The 19,167-nt window shown below is 40.1% G+C and overlaps 2 protein-coding genes across 2 annotated transcripts in view; both read left to right on the forward strand.

The window, feature by feature from the left end:
• The window catches only part of PDE11A (phosphodiesterase 11A), a 174,766-nt gene extending 168,070 nt beyond the window's left edge, over positions 1-6,696 (forward strand). Inside the window, exon 20 of the mRNA XM_088135821.1 lies at positions 6,441-6,696. Within this exon, the coding sequence (XP_087991947.1) occupies positions 6,441-6,584 (144 nt within the window). The 3' untranslated portion in view covers positions 6,585-6,696. The remainder of the gene's footprint in view (positions 1-6,440) is intronic.
• Positions 6,697-15,560: 8,864 nt separating this feature from the next.
• IFT70B (intraflagellar transport 70B) lies at positions 15,561-18,508 on the forward strand. The gene has a single exon (XM_088135768.1). The coding sequence runs from the start codon at positions 15,658-15,660 to the stop codon at positions 17,857-17,859; it is 2,202 nt and encodes a 733-aa protein (XP_087991894.1). The 5' UTR covers positions 15,561-15,657; the 3' UTR covers positions 17,860-18,508.
• The last annotated feature ends 659 nt before the right edge of the window (positions 18,509-19,167 follow it).

A 19,167-nucleotide genomic window follows, 5' to 3' on the forward strand; every position in this document is an offset into this window, starting at 1 on the left:
AGTGGGCTGGAGGAGTAATAAGTGAGCTTGTTAACTTGCAGATTGCAATTTTTAGGGAAGTTCTGTGCACTGGAGAAAACTAGGTCAGGAAGAGTTAGCTTGCTTAAGCAACCTCTCCACTCTACAAGAGGAAAAAAAGAAAAAAAAACCACGCACAGCACAGGCACAGGACAACACGATGCTGTACTAACTGACTGTAGTGGCAAACAGGTGACTGAGAGAGATGCTGCAAAGATTGTAAACGTGCACATTGGTTGCAAAGTTACTTCATCATTGTCGTAACTGCAAACGGTCACTGTCCGAGGCAGCTGCTAAATGAGGATTACCTGTATGTAATCTCAATCTGCAAAGGGCTCACCCCAAAATACATAAACTTCTGAATTAGAACAGCCTCGTTTCCACTTTTTGTTTTGTGAAACAAGAAGGAAAACAGGTATATTAAACCCATCCCAACTCACTCCCAAATATTAAAAAATGGCTCAGAAATTCTGCTCTGAAACTTCTGTAGGTATCGTGGTTTCTCCTGTATGCCTTCTCAGCGTTTAATGGCTTTAAAAAAAAAATGCAACTCACAGCTAGAAAAAATACTGCCTGCCCCTCATTTAGAGACTGGCTGTGTGCATGAGTTGGAAGCAGATATTTCCAGGAGATGACCCTACCTGATTGGCTGGGAGAAATACCCCTTTACCACCTGTTCTCAACTCCAGTGTAGCTGATTTCAGCTGAACAGGTCTAGGAATGTATATACTGTGTTCTGGACTCCCAGCTGTCCATCCTTCTAAGTGCCTCCAACTGCACCTCTGCTGTTCCTGAAGAGCTTGGAATGTGATGTGCTGGCGCATTGTTCACTCTGCAAGAACAAGCCACACACAGGCATGAGTTTGTTCTGGTAGGGTCAGAAGCATTTGGTGTGGTATTTGAGGGGTGCAGTTGGTAGACTTGAGAGGACACTGGTCTGCCCATCCCTCCTGCACAAATTATGATTAGGCACCATGAGTCAACCAATCACTTATTCAGGCGTTAGTGTTGGTATGTAAGTCAATTCTATAGCACCTATGCTTATTCATCAGACACCTTTATCATGCAAATAGGATATGACGATCACCCGCCTGCTTTGCTGTAGATATTTATGTAGAGCTACCAGGAAAAGCAACAATCAATTGTACTGTTGCAGAGCGTATATACAAAATAAAAGTTACAAGTATTATCATTACCAATGGCAACTATATCCAGTTTGACTGGAGAAATGTTTATTCTAGAAATGGTAGTATTTCTAAAGAAAGGGACACTAACATATGTTTTATATCTGGGATTATTGGTATAGACTCTTTCAACAATTCTCTTGCTGAATAGAGGGAGAAGGATTTCTGTTGGTTTATTTGCATTCCAGACTCATTGAGGAAAGTGTTCCCCTTGTGGTCAGCTTTGCTTGTCTCTTGCATTCCAGTGGGAAAGGAAGGGGATGAGAAGAGTCAGTCTCAGGGCACAACACCTTGAAATGGTAGCTGTCCAATGGAGCCAACTACCTTTTGTGATATAGCCCTCAGGAGAAAGAAGGGGCCTCAATAGATCTAATGGAGAGAGTTCACTTATAGATTGAATCTGATTCACATTGTTTGTTGTAATCCAGTATCAGATCCACTAGGTAAACCAGACCAACAAATCAATTCCACAGGAAGACCAAAACTACTTTTACTGAGATTAGCTATAATAATAGAATCTTGCAAGTCTGATTGTGCTGTTCCTCCTCCTCCTCCTCCTTATACTCCAGGGAATCAGGGAAGTGTCTACCTGAGCTGCTTCCGAATGTTATCTTGTTGTTCTGGACTTGTTTCAGCCCCTTTTGCTTAGGTAACAGTTCCTATTTGTTCCCACAATAGCAGCCCTGTGACGTAGGTTGGGCCAAGAGAGAGCAACTGGCCCAAAGTCCCCCAGTGAGCTTCCATGACTAAGGGTAGACTATAACCCAGGTCCCTCCATTACTAGTCTAACCCTTTAACCACCACACCACCCCAGCTCTCCTTGCTGTCTGACAGTATTAGGGGTAATCAGAGCACACCAGCTAGGCCTTCAGTTGTTTACAGGGTGTAAAGTCATGTCCCTTCCTCCTTTCCATTATTCATCAGGAGGTATCTGTGAAGGTGGTTGAAATGTTTGGGAATGCTTCTTATCTTTTAGGGTTCCTCTTCAGGCAGTAAAACATGGCAAGATAAAAACAGACAGCTGACAGTGTGTGGGTTCTGGGAACACTTTCTTATTGTCCCAGTGCTGAAGGTAGGGAAAATTCCCTAGAATGGAATTCTGCAATGCAAAATAGGGAAATATTCTAAAATGGACTCCCTATTTTCTGCTGCTGTGTTAAAGGCATTGCATACAGCCCAGGAAGAAAGCCAGAGTTGGCAGCAGAAAGCCAATTTTTGCATTTGCAGACTTGAACAGCCATCCATGAACTAAACGTGTATTTAGGGAATGGGGAGAGGGAAGTCAAGGAACAACTTATATCCCCAAACCCTTCAATATCATCACAGATTTCTTTACTGATAATATTTGACTCAGCCTTCAAACTGATAAATGATGAAGAAATTATCACACAGAAGTTAAAATGATATGACTTGGAAGTATGTGTAACACTTCAGGAAAGAAATGAATGGGGTGAAAAGGAGGTAGTTTTTCACAGTCTTAAAGAACTGTACGCTCCTGGATCGGTGACATGCTTTCAAAACAGAATTAGCTGAATAGTGCCATCTCCCAGAGATTGAGAGAGAGAGATGGAGCCAAATTAGAATTTAAGAAAAGGGTCTGAGAAGCTGGGAAATGCGTTTGGAAAGATGGCCATAAAACCCATAGGTAAAACAAAGAAGGGAAAAATTCACTGCAAATCTGAAAGAGAAGATTAATGGATAATTTAACAGCTACTCGGGTTTCAAGAAAGACAAAGAGCAAAGAGCATTGCATCAGAAAAGGGCTAGAAATGATGATGGATAGCATGCTTCCTATAAGTGTTGAGCCAGCCAGAATCACCTTGCGTCTGGCTGGCAAATTCCCAGCTGAGGATAAATCTAAAGAACTCAGGATAAGAGACTGATGCGGACTGAAGAGATTTTTAAAGATCTATTTAACAGCCAGGCAGCAAATATTGATTGCTGTGTGGAACAAATGTCATAAGGAAATGGGTGGAGTCATCTCATGGTCTGCACAACTCTCTGGCTGTGAGAATCCAGGAAACTTGCAGGGCAGATGAAAATTGAAGTCCTGCAGCTGTGACTTTCTTAAACTCTTTCTGCTAAGGCTAAATTTGAAATATAAATAAATAAATGCAAAGAATGCAAACCATATAGCTAAAACAATTGTTCCTTTCAATATACAAGATTATTTGTGAATTCTGTTTAAATCATTTTTACCCTACTCTTTAGAGTGACTCGCAAAAATCAATAGTAAGATATACAGTGGCCAAGAATGCCTCTGCCTAACTATGCTAGTGAAAAAGGTTTAAATTTATGTAAATATACATTTAAGAAATGTACATTCCTTCAATGTACATTTATATAAATTTAAAACCTTAAATGTAAATTTATCCAGAATGCTGCAGCAGGTTACTGACTGGAGTGATGATTGCAGTATGCAAGATCCCCATTGTAACCGCTTTTTTGAAAATCTCTTTATTTCTGGGCACCATACAAACTGCTGGCTATGAATTGCAAAGTGCTGCACGATTTGGGAATCAGTCAAGAGCACATTCTCCTCTACATATTAGCCTGCCTTGATTTGAGAGTTCTTTCCTGGTGGTGTATTTTATGCTTAAAAGAGTACTGGTGTGACATTTTCAGTAACATCCATTACATATTAGATTTTGGAGACTAAGCCAGACCAAAACTTTTATGTTTTTAATTAAGTAACTTTTTAAAGAAAAAATCAGAGCAAAGGACTTCTGTAACTTGTATTTGGCAGAATACATGGAGCATGATGTATGTGGAATGGAGTGCTAAAAGGTATAGAGCCACAGCTGTACCAGAGTCAAGAGATTTAAGTGGCCCAGTAATAAATTGGTGGACTGATTTAAATATGGACAGGTGCTAAGGAAGTAATTTAGTAAATCTGCAGGGAGGAGAGAAATGTGGTGCTTTTGAGATAGTTCCTCAGAAGCTTCATAAAAGGAAGTTGATTACAGTGATTTAATAAATAAAAGCCAAAATATATAGTAATCAATGAGTTTTTAATTATATCTCAGGCTGATATAAAAACCAAATCATGTATTTTGTATCTAGAAAATCTGAGAGTAATGCTTTAGTAGCCAAATTATTTTTAAAGGCTAATTTTTACAGGAATTATAATAGAATGCTTAATTAAAAGAGCGAATGTGTGTCCCTAAGCTAAAGTGTACTAAATACACAAATAGAGCTTAAATATCAAAAGAGCCTCTGAAGAAGGACTTTTTATGCCTTGCACATAAAATCTACCCTTTAGTATTTCTAATCCAAATGCCACCTGATTCAAGTGTATATCAAATGGCAGTGTTTTAATAATGTTATATATTTTATCACTGTTCTAGAGCATTAATTACTTGTAGTGTACTTACAACTGAAAATCAACTATCTCCTTCATTTTTTAATTCACTTTTAATAGCCAAGAGCAATAATGATGAACATGTACAGTAATGTTAGGTTAACTAAACATTGTGTCCTATAATATACATCACAATTTATAATCAATATACACATACACTTCATTAGAAATAATACATTCCAGCTAACAAAATATGCTAATTTATCAATAGTATAAAAGCATATTAAGTACCATTGAGTCTATTTACATATTAAAGAAGTTTGTAAAGTTATAGTTAAAAAGAATATCACACTAGATAAAAGCCAAGATCATATACCCAGATTTCTTCTTAAACAATATGGATTTTCTACTGGTTTCCTCTTCAAATTGTAATCTCCCTCATAATTTGCTCCAGAACATTTCTGCAACCCATAGAACAGGTTTTGTTGGTGTGTAGAAAGCCATTTCGTTAGTAAGGTGTCATCCAGTAGTCTAGACTGGTGTTTCTCAAACTCAGCAACTTTAAGATGAGTGGACTTCAACTCCCAGAATTCCCCAGCCAGTATGTGGGATGGAGAATTCTGGGAATTGAAGTCCACCCATCTCAAAATTGATAAGGTTGAGAAACACTGGTCTAGACTAAGGACTCTGGGACAATGGAATACTGGCTACCCTTTCTAACTTCTTAAATTATTTCCTATTCCCTCATTTACTTGACAGGAGTTATGTGCTTATCTGCTAACGCAAGCCTTCCAGCACTGTAGTTGCTTTAATAATCATCCAGCTAGACCATTTCAAATAAAATAACAGCAACAAGAACAACAACTGCACTTGGGAAAATTGTTCAGAGGGAGCCAAATCCACCAGTACCTCTTCATTCCATAAGGCTGTGCAAAGCATTTCAAAGAGGCAGTTTGCAAAGTCCCTGAAACCTCAAAGATGTCTGAAAGGCTTGGCACAACTGCTTCATGGGATTTCCCTACTTAATCTCTGCATGCATATTCACACACAGATTATTTTGTGTACACACACATAACTGGAGACAAGTGGGGAAGGGCTTTGAAAAAGCCATGCTGAGGCATTGGACCTACTTGGGCCTACAAGTCATGTCATGTAATAGGAGGGCAGCCTGTAGACCCAGGTAGGCCCAAAACCCCCTATGCAGCCCAGATAATTCTGAGATTGGACTGCTGAGATTTGGCAGGAAATTGACTGAATACTGGCAGTGCAGTTTTAGGGTTAAAAGAAAAAAAGTAAGGATGGGCATGAGAATGTCCTCCCAAACTCATCCTTACAAAGCACCCAAATTGCCAAACATCCTTCAGCCCTGCCTCTTAAGGTAACATTGCCAATTTATCACTAGGCCTTCTGTAGCCTACCAGCCAGCTAGAGAGTTACTCCATGGCCAAATACAGAACACGCTGCCCACCCTCACCCATTGCAATGATTAGAATAAGGCTAAGGCTGGGGAGTCCCAATACAAATATCTAACTGGCTGTGGCGTTGGACCATCTTAGGCCAGTTGCTCTCAGCATAACAGGTCTCACCAGTTTTTGTTAGAATAAAGTGGAAGAACTATGGATACTGCCTCAGTCTCGAGATGTGATAAACAGACTAACTGCTGGTTTGGATAAGACTTTTTTTTGTAATGGTGGTTTTCTCTCATTTTCCATCAGGACATATTAGCCATCTCCCCCTTCCCCCTGCAGAATATCTTTTAATGTTTTGGAATATAGTGTGCAATAGTAAAGTAAGACTCTTCATTAAGTGCTCTAGAAGAGAATCTCTCCCGTGGAGTTTGTGAGCAAACCAAACTGAGCAGATATTCCATTTGATCAGAACTGGAATCGGTATCCTAACTAATAATTTATGATTGCTTCTTTTCTGCTTTCTCTCAGGCGCTAGTGAAAGTGAATGGAAAACTGAAGCCTATGCTGGACTCGGTGGTGGCCAACAGAAAGAAGTGGGAGGAATTGCACCAGAAAAGATTGCTTTCCCAGACAACATCCAACTTAGCCATGTCTCCGGAGAGCATAAAATAAGTCTGCATGTGTTTCCTGCTGTTAGGACAAGAGACTCAAAAGGATGCTTAAAATTTAGCCTCATAATTTTTAATTAATAATATAACGCAGCCAAGAACATACTTAATCTCACTGAAAACACTCTTCACCGGCCAGGCCTTAGCTTTTCCTAGAGGCTAATACTTGGATTGAGGGGGCGAATCTACAGGGATACTATTGGGTTCCTGCAGTAACCTGGAAAGCTTGGCTGAGTCTGAACCCTGTCAGCTTCTTTCAGCGACTGTTAAGAAAAGTGACAAATATAGTCACAAAGGATTTATATAACTGGAACTCATGGTTTAGTAAAATTAGTAAAAGGGAGCTATGGCTGATTAAAAAAAATACGCATCTTCAAGAGACTCTGAAAAAAGGGAGAATTTTTGTAATATTACTTTGGGATTGCATCTTTCCAGCTTTTATTAGTATGAATGATTATATCTGCGCTCATAAAATTTGTCTTTTTACCCTTTTTTTTCTATTTGGTTTATTCTGAGAAGCCTGCTTTATATTCTGAAGAATTTTTTTTTTTTAACAACAAAGCCTCATAGGATTAAACAGGTCTTTTAGAATTGCTTACCTTTGCTCTACAGTACTTAACGGAGGGAAAATGAACTTTATTACATTTAAAAACACCAACCTGCTCTGGCTTCCTTGATTTCATATTAGCAATCCAATTTGAATTGCTCTGCAGGCAGAAGCTTATATAAAGGTAAAATTTTGCATGGTAGTTTTGATTCTTTTAGAATTCTGTAATACCTTCATTTTTAAAGCTGCTTTGCACTTCTAAGAAAAGAATCAGTGATATATCAAGAAAATTGCATAATAAAAATAAATTGCCTTGGGTAGAGAACTTGCACTATAGGATATGAACGTAGCTTTCTAGTACGTTTTCAAAAAATTATTATTTTTAAGATTGGTGTGACACTAGATGATAATATGAAAAGAGTAATGACTACCTCTGCTTTTTCTAGCTATTTTCTTACATATGTTAATCTGTCTTAGCTAACAGAAATCAAGTCAGCATTGCATGTGCTCAGATACTATATGTGTGTGTGTGTGTGTGTGTGTGTATATATATATGTATGTATGTATGTATATGTATATATATATATATTTTGCATGTTGGCAATCCTTGACTTATATTTGATACAGATATATCCACGGAGATGTCTACAGTTGAAATGAACTCACTTCTGTTAGTGAAACATCAAATTTATTTCACCGCTGGCATGGCAAGTTACTGGATTTCTGTTCCCTAATGAGGTGTGGAATTACATCTATGTTCCATTTGCATTACTAGTGTAGTCTGTAGATAAATTGTGCTTACCACAGGAAGGATATTTTACACATGTCCAACCACAACCCAGTCAACACTTGTTGAACAGTTTCGTGAGCTGAGAACACCTAAATTCAAACAACTTGCATGCCTAACGTGACAGCCTGTGTCTTAGATTACTCTGTAGTCTAGATTACTCTGGGTTACTGGGACTTCCCAAAGCGACAGGAACACAGGGCCTATGGGAAGATGGCTGGCTATAATTTCTGTTACCCTATGGAGCCCCTGCCAAGGATCATTTAAAAGTAAGGAGGATGTGATCTCTCAATATTGAGAAGAATCCCGACAGAAGAGGGAGTTTGTAAATTGAAAACAAGACTACTGAGCCTTTTCCCCTTCAGAACATACAGAATTTGGATGGCACAACAGGCTAGACCTCTAGAGGAAAAAAGGTAAAAAAATATCTAATGCTATCAGAAAGCCGGCGAAGTGTTGGGGTTAAGTCAATTTATGAGAGCCGCTGAAATAGTCAATAATGAATAAAAGCACAATGGAGAATCAGAATTAATCTAATTCTTTAACAGCAAAGAGTCATTATGGTGGGGATGGAAAAAGCTCTCTCCTGCATTTACAGAGATATTTCAGAAGGACAGAAAAGACTCCCCAGCCCTCCTCTCCTCCTTTGCTATGCAACTGAAACACTTGGTTTGGTGTTGGTGGTCCTCCTAGGAGCTTGATAGCCCAAATAGTGAAAGCTGGGGAGCTCTAAGGGATCCTTTTATCACTTCCCTGTATCTGAAAGGCTTCCCACCCCATATCCAGCAGGTCCTGAAGGCCACCTGCAACTGAGGCTGTGCATCTTTCGGAGGCTTCCTATTATTAAGGAGCGTGAGTGGGAAGGGAAGGCTTGCCTCAACTGCAACGGTAACGTTTTATTGTTTCCCAGAAATGAGCAGCCCAACATAACCATTATCTCAGGGGAAGTGTTCAAGGACACTATTGGAATGATTGTTTACCCTGGAGATTTCAGCAGTGGAGATAAGCTGGGTTCTGTTAGTGTAGCCATGCCTCTGCCTCTGCCAAGCCCTGCTATGGGATGGGAAACCCAACACCTTCTGCAACCATGGTCTTGCTGATCGAGTTGTGGTCCAAACCACCTAAAGGACACCAAGTTGCCTAGCACTCTAATTGTGTACTACAATCCTCTCCAACTTTTCTCAAGTGTAGTAAAAAGAAGCGGATGTCCCTGAGAGCTGGATAGAAAAACATTTGACTTAACATTCTATTTCATTTTGGTTTAGGACTTCCAACCTTGAACATTACATAGCTGGACAGGAAGGAAATTGTTCTGGAAAGATATCCTTTTTCATTTCCTTTCTTGGAAAACCTATAATATAGGTAGAGTAGGGTAATCTATATCTCTATATCTATCTATATTTTATCCAAACCACAAGCAAGCTGCTAACGGTTTAATTATACCAGTGTTCTCTTCTCCCCCTTCCCTCCATTCATACCTCATTTCATAGCTCCTGGAAGTTCATTAGATGCTAAGGAAAAGTACAAGCAAAAGATCTGATGGCTGCTTTATGGGAGTTATATCTCACGACAGTGGCTAAGGGAAATACTTTCCTCATCTCATACAAAGTACAGTGCAGACCTATTGAGCTACAGTGTATAGGTGCAGCATTGAGAATAGAAGCTAGAGGGTGAAACCTGTCACAGATTACTTTTTTGAATAAAATGAAATTATTCACCAAAATAGAATCTGTCATGATGCAAAAGGACTTGCAATGTGAAGAAACTGTTAGCATCTGTTTTCAAATATTTCTTGGTTCAATTTGCATACAAAAAAAGTATTTGGAAAATGTATGTCTCTCCCAAACCCTATCAGGAAACTCCATACATACATATATACATACATATATGAAACTGCATAAAGAAATATAGATTCTCATTTTTAAAGAAACTATAAAATGATGCAGGACATTAAAGGAGCGTACTAACAAATATACGTGATACTGGCCTAGCCCAGATGTGGACTGAATTATATATACCCAATGGAAGGAATTATTTTTGCAGAAACAGAGCAGATGGGATGACTTGCCTCTAAAATATAATATACATCTAATATAAATTTATTATTTCTCAGTTAAGCAGAGTTGTATAATCATGAAAAAGTGGCTTTTATAAGACTAGGAATGTTAGTAATCTTGGCACTTTGCTGCAAATGCATGCTGAACAGTATTATACATACTTCTTAAATTTAAAATGTCTGAGTCATAGAACTGCCTGACTCAGATAAATGCAAGATCCTCTTGTTGTCCAGTGTTGAAAAACACTTTAAATAGAATATAATCAAATAGGAAAAACTTCATAGGGAATGAATTCTGAATTCTGATTCTCTAGCAGGTACTCTGGATATCTGCCATCTCCTACATAAATATCTAAGTACAAGATTCAGAAAGCAGATTATCTATTACATCACCCATTTTGAAATTGTAGTAGCATTTTGTATTTCTAGGAACATGACAAACTATCTGGATCCTAAGTATAATCTGATCTCTACAACACCTGATGATAAATTAATGACATCTGTAGTTCCCATAACCATACCTGATCCATTTTTAAAATATTTCTCCCAACTCTGGTTTTAGTACTATGTATTTTGATGAAGCTTCTGGAGAACTTGAAAGCATCTCCATTTTGTGACATTTTCAATCAGTTACAGTGACGATGTTACCCCAATATCAATATGAATATTTTAGATGAAAAATGTTACTTTAACAAAATACAAGACAATTGAACTTCTTAATTCTTTTTCCAAAGGTAATAGGACACGTAAGGAAAGGGAAGATTTATGTTATTGTCTAAACAAATACTTGTACTCTTTTAACTTGTTTCTGTTATTCCTCCACTACTTTTCTCTCTCTTTCCCCAGTAATAAATAAAAAGGTGGGATGGCATATACTTTGAATTTGTCTGAGACTTATTTATGTAATATGTGCTTTATGGCAAAAGACAGACACCATGATTGACTGGGTGTTGCTGGCAGCTCCATAAAGCTTTCCTGAATTTTGATACGATGCACTGCGAAGTGTGACATAATTTATAGCACGTAACCTCCAGCTTCCTCCAAGGTTGAGCATTCCCTTGTTTCCTTTTTATTGGCTTCAACACATCGTTGCCCATGGCAACAGCAGTGGCAGTGAGGGGAATGCAAAACCATTGCAAGCTGACATACACTTGAGGCCCTAACAATGTCAACCATCCATCACAGACCTATTTGTAATTGCCTCCATCTATTTCCCGTGTCTTGTGGTATCTTTTCTATTGTGGGTCAAAATTCAAAAACTTGCTGACTAATGTTGTGGTTCCAACGCTCTTCAGCATCTCCATTCCCTTCCCCCAACTCCAGCACAACCTCACCTGGCTTTTAACACATTTAGGCAGAGAGAAGCATCTCCTTCCGTTCAAACATTTAAACAAATTAACTGGGCTGTGACAAGTTCTTGCTGGATATGGAGGTGATGGTAAATTGTCCAGTGGTTCTTGCAGAATCTACTTTTAAAAGCTCAACATTCCTTTTAATGTCATAGAAGTAAAGAATCTCCTATTCCTTAATTTTAGTTCTGGGGAATGCTTCCAGATAGACAGCTCCAAGCATTCCCTACCCCAAAACATTCTGTAGATATTTTGTATTTTCTTCCTAAACAGAGTGCTTTGTGAAAGTGATTCTAACAAAAGGGGGGCTTCCGAATAGAAATTGCCATTCTTTGGATCCCTGTAAAACTGCTGTGGTAGGCAGGAAAATTGCATGAGAAAGCTAAAAACATCCCGGAAATCTGAACCCCAACTTGCACTGAAGAGTGTATTCCCAAGGGAAGCCATAAATTGTTGGCAGCAAATAAATACTAGGATATTTGAATGATGCACATGAAATTTACTATGAAGTCTATGGGAATTCTAGGCCACATCTGGAAAACACCAAACAGGGAAATGTACTGTGTTTTACATTAGATGTGGGCACTAATGTTTAGAAAGTTCTATTTTTGACAGCATAAATAAATATTTGTATATAATAATTTCTGTGGAAGTTTCTAAGATTTCATTAATATAACAATTCACCATTATTTTATCAATCAATTTGTATCCTGTCCATCTTCAAAAGAGATCAAGGCAGAATATATTAAAGCTATGATATGTTTGTCCTTTCCAAAAAACCTGCAAAACAAGAGAGGTGGTGTTTGATTCAAGATCATTCATTGAGTCTCATAGTTCAAATTTTAAAGAAAGCAACTATAGTCCAACTTTATAACACTAGTTTGTGCAAATAGAACAAAAGAAATTGGACTGCTTGAATATGATGCAATATAAATGAATAGCAGAAGACTGGGTTCTCTTTCCATATCCTACCCAGTCTGAAAACTGAATTAGCATGTTTTTCCTTTAAATCAGAACAAAAAAGATCTATGTCAATTATAAGAGGGAGTTGAATTATTTGAGGATTTTTAATTATACACTTGAATACAAAAGGGAAGATGCCACTGCATATTGTTCTTCAGAGGAACAGAGGACTGTCCTTAGAGATAACCTTAAATCTGAACCCACTCTTCCTTGTCTGAAGGTTCCCGAGGTTGATCAGATTTCTACTTTTCTATTTGGTACTCATTCCATTCCAAGACCACCACTATCAAGACTCCGTGAGTGATTTTGTTCTCCTTCTTGAGAATGGGCTTTATGTCATGCTGTACTGGGACAGAATTTCCAAATGTATCATTCTAAGTGCTATTCTTCTTGTTCTGAAGAATGGAACTGTCTCCTATTGCACCCCAGCATACACAACACCAATAGGAAGTGACTTTACCATCATACAGTAAGATAAGAACATCTCCGAAGTTTGGATCTGACTGTGCCTTTGACACTAAGCACCCTCCGTTCAGTACTGAGCCTTGCAGTCCTCCCAGCAATCAGTGGTTCACAGGCCAGACACTGACATTTAGTTATTCCTGGTATCCTACAGAGTCAGACTGGCCCTGAAATACAGTTGCAGGCCTCAGTAGATTCTAGCATCACAGGCAGTTTCATTGAATCCTCCATCACATGCAAATATTATCTGCCCTCTCAGCCTATCCACTCTTCTATTAGGCTTCAGGCTACTGATTGCCACTTCTTATGCTGAGGACCCATTACAGAGAGCATCAAATCCCTACAATTCATTACTGGCAATCACCAGGAATCTCTGCAATTTTAAACTCCTCATTACATTTTCCAAAAGTCTTGGAAATTGACTGGTTATTGACTCACAATCCACAGATTCACTGGGACCATGATAATTATCTTTGACTATCTAAATAGCAGTTGCCTACAATGAAACAGTCTACAGGCTACAGTTCTTCTGTTTTCGTCCAACGCCATTCTCTTTACTTACCTACTTAGCTGCATACTTTTGGTCTTACCCAGAAGGCTTGTACCCATAACAGAACTCTACCATTTGACAGCAAGGGCCAGGGAGGAGCAATCCATCAGCTAGAATTTGTACTCTTAATATGTACAATTCCAAAAAGGCATAGAGGCTTCCATCTTATCGTAGTTATGACAAAAATTATGTGTGCACGATACGGTTTCTCACAGCTCAATTCAGGCAGCAGTTATTCCAGAATATTCATTCTGTATTTTTCATTCTTCATTCTTGGAGGATGCTATCTTCAACTTTCCGAATAAGTCCAGTTTATCAGAATATCAGGTTCAAGTGTTGAAGCTAACATGCAACCAATACAGCTACCATTGTTGTCTGCATTGCAGTCTAGTTGCTATTCCACTGTCCTTGTTATTCCACTGCAGACACTTAGAAACTATTAAGCCCTAAGGCAGCTTCCATAGTCATTCCTTTCTCCAGGCTTAATATGAGAATCCTACAAAATAGACTCCTGAAAATGTATTTTGGAGATTGGAATCTTCTAGCTACTGTACCCATTTGGTTTACTACAATTTTAGTAAGTGTTTTTTACCAACCCCTTTCTCAGAACTCAAATTAATTTTAGATCTATTTGATCTATTCCTTGACATTCAGCAACCGCCAGCCATGTAAGTTGGCAAGACCATCTGTATCAATCTTGCAGATCCTCAAAGAAGGGCTAAAGAACAGTCTGCAAGAGCAACCACAGCTTCTCCTGCTTTATTCAGTTATCTGCAAGGCTATCTTTGCAAGACAGGCCTTCAATTTCCATCAAGCATCATCCTCTTTAGTCCAACACACCTGTGGGGGGGGCACTTGATTGAGCAACTGTCTGCATTTTACCTGTGTGCATCTACAAAAGTGATGAAGAAGCACTAATTTTGTCTTTTTTTGGAAATAGTTAAGTGCTTTATCTCTTCAGCTGAAAGCCAAACAAACAGAAACTAACAAAGGATAGAGAGATATCAGCACTACCAATTAAAAGGCACTGTGTATCTAATTCTACATTTTTGTCCTTAACAGATTTTCAGTAGATGGAAAAAGGGATAGGAAACTATGGGAGAGGATTATCATCCTCATAAAAGTCCATGCATATGATATAGTGTTTGCTTAGCCTCACTTGGAAGTATTCAGGTTCCCAGCCCCATATATAATATATATGGTGCAGCTGTTCCATCTTTTTCTTCTTATTGGATTATTTTGCAATAAAGAAAGAAGGTAGAAGCAGTCGTGGGAAAAGGTAGGATGATACCTTTTATAACAGGGAGAAAGCAATAAAATTCCTATCTGAAAGCATTCCAGGATGACCAGAGGCAGGCTATGGATATGCAACTTTCTACCATTGTAAAACGTTAAAATGGGAAATCAAATTGCCTTATGTATTAGTTTACGTGTATTTCAGCAATTGAAATAGAGTACATAACAGCTTTTAAGGCCTGACTTGAAAGATGCTATGAGCAGCGAACAAGCACCCCTAGTCTAAAATGTGAAGTTCTTGGTACAGATTTGTAAAAATCTGGCCTCAGCCCAAACAAGAGGGCAACACCGCACCGTATCGTACTCCAGACCAGCGGAATCCTGGGAGTTGAAGTCCACGCATCTTAAAGCTGCCAAAGTTGAGAAACCCTGCTCTAGGCAGATTTTAACAGGGTTGACCATAGGCCGCTTTTTCTCCGCTGGCCCCTTGAAATTACACCCAATAGACTCTTTGACCCTTCTCACTTTTCAGAGAAATTTGAAAGTTGTAAGAAATCAAATTAAGATTTATTTATTTACTGTACATTTGTAATTATAATTTAAGATTATAAACCTTAATTTATACAATAAATTAAGATTCATTTATTTATTGCGCACAAATACTCCCTTTAAAGGAGGAGGCGGCACAGTAATTGCATGGTGTAGAAACAGCATCCGACGGGCGAAGGAACTATCTGCGGCATCAACTTCGCCAGCGCCAAAATCCTTTGTTCCACCCAGCAATTAAAAGCACCGGCGCTTGGCTCCCTTTGCAGTCGGCTCCCCTTTGAGATTTCTTAACGGGCATGGCGAATTTGGCTCCCGCCTCGGAGAAGGGAAGGGCAACGCAACTCCGCTAAGCTTGCAGTCCCTTGCCTTTGCCATTCTAGGCGCTCTGCCACGCCCCTGGCATGGAACGCGCGGCACCAGCGTGGCTCCCGAGCCACTTCCAGAAGAGAACTACATCCCCCACAATCCTTGGCGACAAGGAAGATGGCCGCGCGGCCTGTGGGGCTCTGTGGTCCATACGGTCAATCCTCTGGGGGACGCATCTCTTTCCCAATGCTTTTCAAGTTCGTGGCGATGCAATGAGAAACCAAATACGGAAGAGCTCATTTCCCCTAGGCGATCACAACCGCCGCGTTTGCAATTTCGGGCAGTTGCGCGTCGCAGGCTCTCCGTTGCCTAGAGACTGGCGCACCGCTGGGCGGACGCCTTCCGCCTCCGGGGTCGGGGCGTTGCCTAGGCAACGTTGGTTGCCTGCAGCCGGATGCTTGGGCAGGATGGCCACCGGAGTGGCCTCTATCGCCGACGGGGAATTCACGGCGGCTATTTACGGGCTGATCCGGGCCGGGCGGTTCGCGGAGGCGGTGGGTATCTTAAGCAGCGAGTTGCAGAGGAGCTGCCGGTCGCGGGCCGGCCTCTCGCTGCTCGGCTACTGCTACTACCAACTGCAGGATTTCGCGGCGGCGGCCGAGTGCTACGAGCAGTTGGGGGTGCTGCACCCCGAGCTCCACGAGTACCGGCTCTATCATGCGCAGGCGCTGTACAAGGCCGGGCTCTACGGCGAGGCCCTGCGCGTCACCGTCCCGCTGCTCGACGTCGCGGCCTTCCAGAGCCGAGCGCTGCGCCTGCAGGCGGCGGCCCACTACTCCCAGGGCGACCTGTCCAGCGCCAAGGCCCTGGTGGAGCTGCAGCTGGCAGCCGCCACCGAAGGCAGCGCCAGCGCCCCCGAGGACCCCTCCGAGCTGCCTGATGCGGAGGTGAACATGGGCTGCCTGCTCTACCGCGAAGGGCAGCACGAGGAAGCCTGCAGCAAGTTTGCCTCTGCCATGCAAGTGCTGGGCTACTGCCCAGAGCTGTCCTACAACATGGCCTTGTGCTGCTATGCTGCCAAGCAGTATGCCCCTGCTCTGAAGCATATTGCGGACATCATTGAGCGTGGCATGCAGCAGCACCCAGAGCTGAGTGTGGGGACGAATACTGAAGGCCTGGATGTCCGCAGCGTGGGCAATACGTTGCTCCTGCATCGGACAGCCCTGGTGGAGGCCTTCAATCTGAAAGCTGCCATTGAATACCAGCTGTGCAACCTGCAGGCAGCTCAGGAGGCCCTTACAGATATGCCCCCTAGGGCTGAGGAGGAGCTGGACCCAGTCACTTTGCACAACCAGGCTCTAATGAACATGGACAGGAGACCCACAGAAGGCTTTGAGAAACTTCAGTTCCTTCTGCAGCAGAACCCTTGCCCACCAGAGACATTTGGGAATTTGCTGCTTCTGTACTGCAAGTATCAATACTATGACCTTGCTGCAGATGTGCTGGCTGAGAATGCTCATTTGACCTATAAACTTCTCACACCTTATTTATACAACTACTTAGATGCAATGATCACCTGCCAAACTGCCCCTGATGAGGCATTTCATAAGCTTGATGAACTGGCAGGGGCCCTAACAGAGCAGCTGAGAAAGCTGACCAAGGAAGTGCAGGAGTCTAGGAAAAATCGAGATGATGAGGCTCTAAGGAAAGCTGTGAATGAGTATGATGAGACACTGGAAAGATATGTTCCTGTCTTTATGGCCCAGGCCAAGATTTACTGGGACATGGAGAACTATCCCATGCTGGAGAAAATGTTCCATAAGTCAGTAGACTTCTGCAAGGATCATGAAGTGTGGAAACTTAATGTGGCTCATGTACTATTCATGCAAGAAAACAAATACAAAGAGGCAATTGGTTTTTATGAGCCCATTGTAAAAAAACACTATGATAACATCCTTCAAGTTAGTGCCATTGTTTTGGCTAACCTATGCGTTTCTTATATTATGACTAGTCAAAATGAAGAAGCAGAGGAGCTGATGAGAAAGATTGAAAAAGAAGAAGAACAGCTTTCTTACCATGAACCTGATAAAAAGATCTATCATCTCTGTATTGTCAATCTAGTTATTGGGACACTCTACTGTGCCAAAGGAAACTTTGACTTTGGCATTTCCAGAGTGATTAAGAGTTTAGAACCTTATAACAAAAAGCTGGGCACAGATACTTGGTATTATGCCAAAAGATGCTTCTTGTCGCTGTTAGAAAATATGTGTAAGCATGTGATCATGGTACGTGACAGTGTCATTCAAGAATGCATCCAGTTTCTTGAGCACTGTGAAGTGTATGGACGAAATATCCCAGCAGTAATAGAACAACCTCTTGAGGAAGAGAAGATGCACAGTGGGAAGAACACCGTTACCTATGAAGCCAGGCAGCTGAGGGCACTGATGTATGAAGTTATTGGGTGGAATAAGTAACTGCTATAGCATTCACATTCAAAATGGCCCAAGTCTAAAGATCAATGAGTCAAGATGGCAATGTTGACTAGGTTTCTGATTGTTTGTAGTATTTGAAATGAAAAGTGGTGATGTAGCACAGTAATGATGTAAAAAGTTCACAGGATTTTGAATTAACTTGGAATAGTAGGGTAATACTTTTCACCCTTTTAAAAATGTTTTTATTAAATGAGTTTCTTTTTAAATGTATTATAGATATCTTTAACAAAATTAGAAATAGATTTATAAAATTGGAATGTTGTGCTAATTATTGAGTAGTACTATAGAATGAATTTATTATGAGATATGAGGGTGGAGGAGTATGTATACGCTGTATTTTTCCAAAAGTGATTTGACCACAACATTTAATTTAATCCAGTCTTATAAGCAGTCCTTTGAAAATACCAAAAGTAACTTTCAAATAAGTATCCTTTGGGAGTTGAAATTGTCAACTTAGGCCAACTTAACTGCTCAATTTGGTAAGGGCAGAAAAGTATCTTTGAATGATGTCAAGCTTTTGAACATTTTAAATTTTATTGTATGTGCGTTTAATGCTTTCACTCTAATACAAATTTTGGATACATGTGGTATTCAAGTCCTAGTTTGAAAAATAAAGTTTTTTAAAAAGTAACTTGATTAAAATTTTACCAGTACAGACATGGGAACAAATGCAATATGTATTTTCCCACATTACTCTCTATAATATTCGATGGAAGCTGATTGTGTGGGCAGGGCAAGTAAAACTGATGTGGGAAATACCAAGTAACTACATTTACTTACAAATCATTTTCCTTCTGAATTTACTGAAAATACCATCTTTGCTGCTAGTTATGTATGAAATAGTCCTATGTGGCTCATTTCAAAGCACTACCACTAGCTAGTTGTTATTCCTTTCTTTAGAGATAGAAATATTTACTCCTTACTCCAGTTATGGAATTTACCACAGCTCTAGATACCATGTCAAGCCTACATAATTTCTCATTGGGTTCAGCCTGGGTTCAACCTTCTGCCTTTCTTTAAGATTACAAGTATGACTAAAGTCTGACCCTATAATGTCAGTATAAGTTAGCTGCTCTCCTTTTCCTCCTTCCTTTGCTCAATCTCTAGCCAGATGAAAAGTTCTAAAGAGCTCAAAGCAACCATGTAACATTTTACTTGACTGAATAAAGATTGTCAGTACTTGAATTTTGAATTTTTCTTTAATCAGGCAAAGCCAGTCAAGACAAAGATGAACATTATTACCATTGTATAACTGCTTGGTAATCACCCTGATCATAGGACATGCTAAGC

This window comes from Python bivittatus, unplaced genomic scaffold (genome assembly GCF_059951505.1).
Source record: "Python bivittatus isolate LINGU-HERP-01145 unplaced genomic scaffold, Pbiv_v1 ctg000200_np1212, whole genome shotgun sequence".
Classification (NCBI taxonomy): Eukaryota; Metazoa; Chordata; class Lepidosauria; order Squamata; family Pythonidae; genus Python; species Python bivittatus.

Bases quoted from the DNA above. Each gene is read 5' to 3' on its own strand.
- IFT70B (XM_088135768.1), top strand. From the start codon at position 15,658: ATGAGAAACCAAATACGGAAGAGCTCATTTCCCCTAGGCGATCACAAC.